The sequence below is a fragment of the Pestalotiopsis fici genome, assembly GCF_000516985.1.
Source record: "Pestalotiopsis fici W106-1 unplaced genomic scaffold PFICI_Scf_11, whole genome shotgun sequence".
Taxonomy (NCBI): Eukaryota; Fungi; Ascomycota; class Sordariomycetes; order Amphisphaeriales; family Sporocadaceae; genus Pestalotiopsis; species Pestalotiopsis fici.
In genome coordinates this window covers 1,098,281-1,106,173 of record NW_006917101.1, presented here as the reverse complement: position 1 = coordinate 1,106,173, position 7,893 = coordinate 1,098,281, and the positions used below count along the sequence as shown (strand labels likewise).

At 51.1% G+C, this 7,893-nt stretch overlaps 1 protein-coding gene across 1 annotated transcript; it reads right to left on the bottom strand.

Moving 5' to 3' along the window:
- Window positions 1–2,292: 2,292 nt before the first annotated feature.
- PFICI_13320 (uncharacterized protein) lies at window positions 2,293–6,412 on the bottom strand (the record flags this gene model as incomplete). The annotated part of the gene is made up of 3 exons (XM_007841901.1): window positions 2,293–4,584; window positions 4,633–5,599; window positions 6,294–6,412. 3 exons carry the CDS (start codon window positions 6,410–6,412, stop codon window positions 2,293–2,295), a joined length of 3,378 nt encoding a protein of 1,125 aa, XP_007840092.1.
- Window positions 6,413–7,893: the final 1,481 nt, after the last annotated feature.

The window sequence follows — 7,893 nt, the reverse complement described above, 5'->3', positions numbered from 1 at the left end:
CTCATCTGAAAGTATGACAATGTCTTAATATATGACAATGATGCTTGCTTCGTGGTGAACCAGTAGCCAGTGAAAAGGGGAAGAGCCATTCAGCGAAACTTGGAGTCAGTCCGGTCAAGGGCTACTTGCTGGGACATGTCTCCAATTGGATTGATGGAAATCGCCACAAATCCATCATCCGGTGTGGTCAAGTCTTGGTGATTTGTTGCCATTCGCCAATGAATGCACCAAGACTTGTGATCCTCCAGGAATCACAAAGATCCTATTAGAGAGTTGCAGGTTGTCAAGAGCATGAATCTGAGCTGGAGAGGTGGAATGATTGGAAGCTTGATGTAGAACAAGAATAGTTCTGATGTAGACAAAATAGTCCTGATGTAGACAAAAAGTAGTCGTGCTTCGAGTTGTTCAATCTTGAGGAGAAAATCATACTCCAATGCTCAATGGTATTTTCTGGGGTGGGTGATTCATGCTTGAGGGTTTGCGTACGAGAGACTGATGCTTCGAATGGTGTGTTTTGGTACATGATTGACTGTACAAACACCTGATGAAGAGAAACATCTGATGAAGAGGAACACCTGGTGAGTAAAAACACCTGGTGAAGAGGAATGTGAAGAAGTATGCGAAAGAGGGAAAATATTCGCAAAAGAAGCATCAAGTCTTGCTCGTAGCTCTCTCTGGAGGGATTGCGTGAGGGTATCTTGGTCTGATTGATCGAATGGCGCTCCTGTGGTATGTACCTTGGATGTATATGGCACGAAAGTAGCCAAAAGGTATCGAATGAGAGCGGTGTGAGGGTGGAGTAAAGTTCATGATCAAAGACACAAGATGGTCTCAGCAATAGTTGCTGCGTAAAAGTCAAGTCAAAAGCTTGAATAGTAGGCCGTCGAATTGGAACAACATGGTTGGGGGAGAGCATGTTTGGAAGAACGTTCCGTTGAAGGTAAAGAGGTATGTATGGATCGGCGGTACTGATTCGTTGCTTTCTTCCGAAGAAACCGAGCTGCGCGGGTTGTCTGTCTGTGGTCGACAGGGGTATTTTCATGGCCAAATGTCTAGAAGTGACATGTGTGTACTGGTTGGCTGTCCGTAAGTGACAGTTGTACTGGCCGTCTGTCTATAGTCGACAGAAGTGCTGGAACAGAATGTCTTGGAGTAACATTTGCTGTGGCCGAATGTCTGAAAGTGACATGTGTGTGTACTGAATGACTATCTGTAAGCAATAGTCGTACTGGCCATCTGTCTATAGTCGACAGGTGCACTGGACCCTGGGTTGAAAGTCTGTAGTCGACAATCTTTGGAAAAGGTTGCAGTTCGGAACAATGGTCTATAGTCGACGATTGTATCGGGAAAAGGTAGTAGCAGCGGAGACTCTGTCTGTAGTCGACAAAAGTCTGGTAATCTGTCTGTAGGCAACAGGAACTCTGTCTATAGTCGACAAGAGTTTGGTTATCTGTTTATAGGCAACAGTAACTCTGATGATACAAAAGCAGCAGCCGTGCGCACCAACTGCCTATAGTCGGCAGTTTGATTGTCTGGACTCGGAAATGGTCAACGGACGAAATGGACCTTGGTTGACTGTCTATAGTCGACAGTAACACTGGTCATGGGTGGCAATGGAGGCTGTGCAAGTAATCTGCCTATAGTCGACAGATGTATGGACCCTGATCTGCCTATGTCGTCAGATGCGGAACCCTGATGGACGGACTGACTATAGTCGCCAGTCGTCGTCGCCATGTGAAGCGGAAGCTGTCTATAGTCGCCAGCAACGCTGAGAACACATGGAAGAGGCAAGCTGTGCGTACGCGTACAAACTGACTATAGTCGCCAGTTGTGTACTGGTAGTCTGTCTATAGTCGACAGTACCGTGAGCGATGCAACAAGCTGCGAGGGGAGGGGAGGGTCGTATAGAAGGGGGGGTATATATATCTCAGATCATCTTTCACTGAGGAATTGACTTGATGACTCGCTCAGGAAGATTCGATTTCATCTTCCACTCCAATCTTTCTTTCCCTAAAGTTCGTCTTGGTTACAACGCTTCCCATCAGATGATCTCAACTACTGTCTGGCTTCATCGAGATCTCCGGAAAAAAGCGCTGATAAGCCCTGGAACCCGACACTGCGTTCTCAGATCTGAGTTGAGTATTGCAAGTGTCTTCGTCACGGTGCGAACAATCTCCAGGGTCCGGGTCATTGCCGCGAGGCTCTCCGGGGGCATTTAATGGCTGCTCCTCACCAAAGGGAAAGAAAGAAGGGAGTGGAAGGAATATGCGCGCGCAGCGCTCGTGGTCCCTCTTACTCAGGCTTTGAAGGCTTCTTTAGCAGGATCTTCACCTTCTTGGAAGTAGGTGTCAATCGCTGCAGCTGGCGTGCCCCCGTAGTCCGAGTAGGAGTAGGCGACGGTGTGCCCTTTTCTACAAGGAAGCCGGCAGTTCTCAATGCCTCGTGAGAAGTTGGCTTCTCACGATCCATGGCATCGGGCGCGTACCGACTGCGTCTTGTGGGCTCCTGAAGCCCGGGACCAACGTATGGCGTCTGCGGCGCGAGGGGGGCCGGGTGCTGTGAGCTCTGCTGTTGCGAACTCTGCTCGTCGTCTGACATGCTGTAGTCGACCTCATCCTCTCTGGACACGTTTTGGTCACCAAACCCAGTCGAACAGCTTGCGCCATTGTCCTCGGGAGCGGCATCCATTACAGTGTCAGCGGCAGTGGGAGCGGAACTCTCTTTGGGGAGAGAGTCACTGTCGCCACCGTCACCAAACAGAGAGGCGAGAGAGTCATGGTCATCCTCTTCCATAGCGGAGACCGGACCAGGAGCAGAGCCGTCATCATCATCGTCATCGCCGAAAAGAGAGTCGTTGCCCAACAAGAATTCCTCAAGGGAGCCGGGCTCAAAAGAACCCTCCTCCTCGCTTGGATCCTCGACAGAAGGAATTGACTCCTCTTCAGCAGCATCCCCACAGTCCTCATCCATCATCACCTCTTGCTGCTGCTCCGATCCGAAGACAAAAGCAGTAGTAGGCACTGGCTGTGCCCAAGAGACTACGGAACCGAGTCCTGCAGGGACAACGGCAGACGATGATGCATCAGCGGAGCCGATAGCACCGAAACCAAAGTCGATATTGGCCACAGCGGTGGCAGCAGGCTGAGTGGCGTTGGCTCCAAACCAAGTCACGGGAGCTGCTGGCTGCTGTGAACCGAATCCGAAATCGACAATGGGCAACTCAGCGGCAGCAGACTGAGTTGCGTTTGGCCCGAAGAAAGCCATGGGAGCCGTTGTAGGCTGCGGTCGGAAACCAGAGTCGACGACATTGGCCACAGCGTTGTTGTCAACAGACTCAGTGGCGTTTGCACTAAACAAAGCCACAGGAGCTGCCGGCTGCTGTGAGCCAAAAACGAAGTCGACATTGGCGATGTTACTTGCAGCACGCTCGGTAACATCGCCGCCAAAGAAGGCCAGCGGAGCCGCTTGCTGATGTGAACCAAAATCGAAATCGAAATTGGCCACATCTGTGGCAGCAGACTGACCTTCCTCAGCCATGGTTTCGTTCCGCTGACCTACAGCGGGCTGCGACCCGAAATTCCAGTCAACAACAGTATTGGCCACAGCTGTTGTAGCAGACCGAGTGTCAGTGGTTCCAAACCAAGACACTGGAGCTGCGGAAGTTTGCCGTGGACCAAAACTGAAGTCGACTTGGACTTCATTCGTGTTCGTGGCGTTGGCTCCAAAGAACGACATTGAAGCCGGTGCCACTCGCTGCTGGGGTACAGCGCCCGCAAACACGAATTGGTCGCAGGAGGCATTTTGCTGTTGCTCGGCAAAATGCTCATCCCATGCTTCTTCAAAATCCTCCTCGAAGCCATCCCAATCATCGCAAGACATCTCCTCGGAGGTCTGCATCACCTCGGGTTCTGCAAGAAGAGGCTGAATCGTGACGGGATTAACCGCCACAGGCTCTACCTCCATTGCGTCTGAACCGTTCAGCTCAGCATATTCCAAGTCCGTCTCCATGGGGAGCGGAATGTCTTGTGCGGCCGGCACAAGTGCAAGTTCCCGATCCGGCTCATCAAGAGCCATCTCAACTTCCTGCACATCAATGAACTCGGTCGGATCCAAGCTCATTGCCACGTCCGTGGTGGCTGGCATTGTGGTCACTGGAGTGACCGGCGGCAATGCCAGCACTGGCGACGGAGCGGGTACCGTGGACGCAGCCATGAAACCCTCCTGCGTGTAAACACGCTTTTGGGTCATGTTGCGCCACTCCGCAAAGGTGGTTGGCGCGGCCTCCTCAATCTCAGTGAAGTTCTGCGCGACCATGTCAGCCAACCGCGAGGTCAATGGCCGACGATCAGGCGTAGAAACCACCAGGTCGAGAGAGGCTCGAGAAGGTTCATCGACATCCATCATGTCGACAACGCTATCCTCAGCCATTGCCGTAGAGTCGACGGCGTGGGCTGTCGGAAGAGGGGAAGCGGCCGTGTTGATGGATGCCGGTTGCTCTGGCGACTTGAAACGAACTGGGCACGGCGTCCAGTCCATCTCACTTGCGGAATCATCTGAATCTGTGTCCAGCTGAAGTTCGGCACCCTGTTGGGGCTCTGAGTACTAGTCAGAGTTGCCTGGCAGGGCGGTCACCTCGGGAGTATGGCAAACAGAAACAATGTCACTGATGATAGGCTCCGGCGATTTCATTGGCGAGCTGGGATCCGCTGCGCTGCTGTCATCGTCGGAGTAATCGTAGAAGTCATCAGGGAGCCCGTAGGTCGAACAACCTAGCGAGTTCATCTGACGATTCTTGCGATAGCCCTGGTCGTCATCAGAAGATTCATCCGTAGTAGTGTCGTCCGTGGAGTCGAAGTCAAAGTCCTTGTCCCAGTCGTCATCCTCGGTGTCGCTGGCGTAGTCGAGGTGCTTATCCGTGAAAGTCAGCGAACGTGACATGCCAGTGGGGGGAGGCTGGTGGCTATCATCGTCATCCTCATCATCGCTGTCATTGTCGACATGAATGTCCGAAGACGTCGACGGACGAGCAACTGGCTGGTTCCAAGGTAGCGAATCAGGGAACCGAGACCAGGCGAAGAGGATGAAATGGCAGCAGAGGACAAAGGCCAGGAGGCAAGTCCACAGTAGAGTGACCGTAGCTTTTCCGAACTGGTACAGAACCTTGAGCAGAGTGCCAAGGAACTGCTGCACGGCCCGACCCGGGACACTGGTCATCAAGCCGAAGGCGAAAGCATAGCAAACACCAACGACGACATAGAGAACCAGACCCAGGGCGCCTAGGCCCAGGTGAATGCCCAGTTGACACTGGACAACCCAGACCAAGCGCTCCATGCCCTGCGGACCGTACTTGATTGCATCAATCAAGCCTAAGAACGCGACATAGGCATAGAAACAGAGCCAGCGCACACCACCGTACTTGGCGGAGGCCACTCCACCACCAACCAGAAGGACAACCGAGGCGACGAGGAACAGGGTACCGCAGATGAGAGCCGGTATAGTCATCCAGAGGTACAAGAGGAAAGCGCACAAGCCACAGAACCAGATGCCTTCCATCAAGCCAAAGGCAAGACAGGCAGCAAAGGGCCAGGCGAGCACGATCCTGAAGGTCACGTTAGTTTACAACGATTCAACAAAACTTCTTGAGTTACATATGAATTGATTGAAAGTACTCGAACTATATGGAATGGTCTAGGAGGGAACGGATGGTGGGAGTGACTTGGCATGGTGATGAAGCATGAATGGGATGGATGGGACGATGAAGATGTATGATGAAGATATATGATGAAGGTATATGATGAACATGTATGATGAACATGTATGGTGGAGAGGGATAGTGGATAGGTATGGTGGATATATATGATGAAGATGTATGATGAAGATGTATAATGAAGATTTATAATGAAGATGTATAATGAAGATGTATGATGAAGATGTATCATGGACATGTACAAGTAAATGAATGTACAAGTGAATAAACTTGTGGTGGGGGAGGGACATAAACAATATGAGGGTTGATGTTTGGAGGGGTAGCTGGATAAGAGAATGGTGGGATGGAGGGGTAATCTGAATAGCAACAAGCCAGAGTTTTCTCGCGATGGGAAAAATATTGGATGGACGTTTGGATGGAGAAGTCGACAGCGTGGTCGATGATGGAGATGGAGATGGGCATCAGGAGAAGCAGTTGACAGAGAAAACACAGCCACAGAACCAAGAATTCATCTCCCTTGATGGTATCTTGCGCTGACAGACAGAAAAGGAACAGAGGGAAGCAATGAAAAAGGGTGCAAACTTACCACTTGACATCCTCGGATGCGTCATGCATCTCAAGGGTGCCCAGGTCGACTCCGAGCAGTGCCATAAAGGCGTAAAGAATGGCAACAAAGGCCAGGAGACGGATGACGTGCTGAGTCATCGTGGTATCGTCGTCGGTATGGATCTTAAAGATCGAGAAAGCGGGAAGGGAAATGGTGACAGAAGTCGGGTAACGAAACGAGAATTAAAATTCTGGAAGCGTAAGTCCTAAAGACGAGAGGTTCAAGTGAGTCAAGGGAGCGGCGCTGTAAAGCTAGCAGTTATGATACACGTAAATATGAACTTGATCAGTGGGACGAAGAAGAAAGGGAAAAAAAAAAAGCTTCAGGTTTGGCTGCAACAAGGGGGTCATTTATAATAAAAAAAGTCCTGGCTGCGAGCCGCAGTGGCAGGTGTCGGCCGGACCTGGCGGCCCTGGAGTTTTGCACCGCGCTGGCCGCTGCGAATAGTTGCAAACGGCGGCCGCGGTGGAATTCTCGCTTCTCATTGGCCAGCCTCCAGGCTACCACGCAGACTAACAGCCCAGCAGCCCAGCCGCGCTCTGGTCTTTGTACCTTTGTACCCCTGGCCGGTTTTTTCGAAAGGGGGCATGGCATTTTGCTCGAGTTCGTCCCTCCCAGCCGCAGCCGAGTCAGCTTGATATTATAACAGATGTTGGTGTTCACGGGCAATAGTATAGATACAAGAACTACAATAACTTGAATATTATTTAACAGTCATCCTCTGGATATCCATCTACTTTTCGTGAGGGCAGCTTGCACTTATGTAGGATCAAGAACCGATATGCTGAACACGCACTCTGAGCACATGCACTCCATGGACTTTGTGACTCAAAGGCGCAAACTACAGATTGTCACTTGGCATGTCAAACATTGTGTATGTCGATCACCGGAATGATTGTCTAGAACCATGGATGCAAGATCATCCAGCATTGAGTCTCGTCTTCTCGTACTGGAGATGCAGAATATTTGACAAATACGTGAACTCTTTGATTTCATCATGGCCGTTTGTTTTGATTGCAGCCTGCGAGCTGTCGCGACCAACCTGGCGGGCAGCTCCCCGCGTAGCAACCAGTATGTGACGCGTCAAGCTACAGCAGCTTAACCATTTCGTGGTGAGCAGCGACTGTTGCGGCCGGCGGGCTCAATATTTGGACAGAAGAGGTTTTTTTTGTCATTACGAGAGAGAGACAGAAAGAGCGGGAACGAGACTAATCGTGCTATCAAACCATTTGCGGAAAGTCATGTGCCATGGTCATATCGTTGAACTCGAACGCGGGCCACTCTGCTGCCAGATACTACGCAGACTCGCCCGGAAATCAGAGAGTGAATCCTGCGTGTTTGCCTCCAGCGTGGCCATGATGACTGTGCTAAATTCCCAAGCCACTGTGAGCAACAGACGTGTAGAGCTGCTCACTGTAATCTACCTCTTGTTTTCGACGGGTTCCTGTGATCTCGAGTATTTTCCATCCCTCCGTGTTATCTGTCCAGTGTATTGCATGAGGTCTCCAATCAGGACTTCCAACAGCGCGAATAAATTCATTGCCTAGAACCCGCATCCATCAAGTCCAAGTTCGCCGTA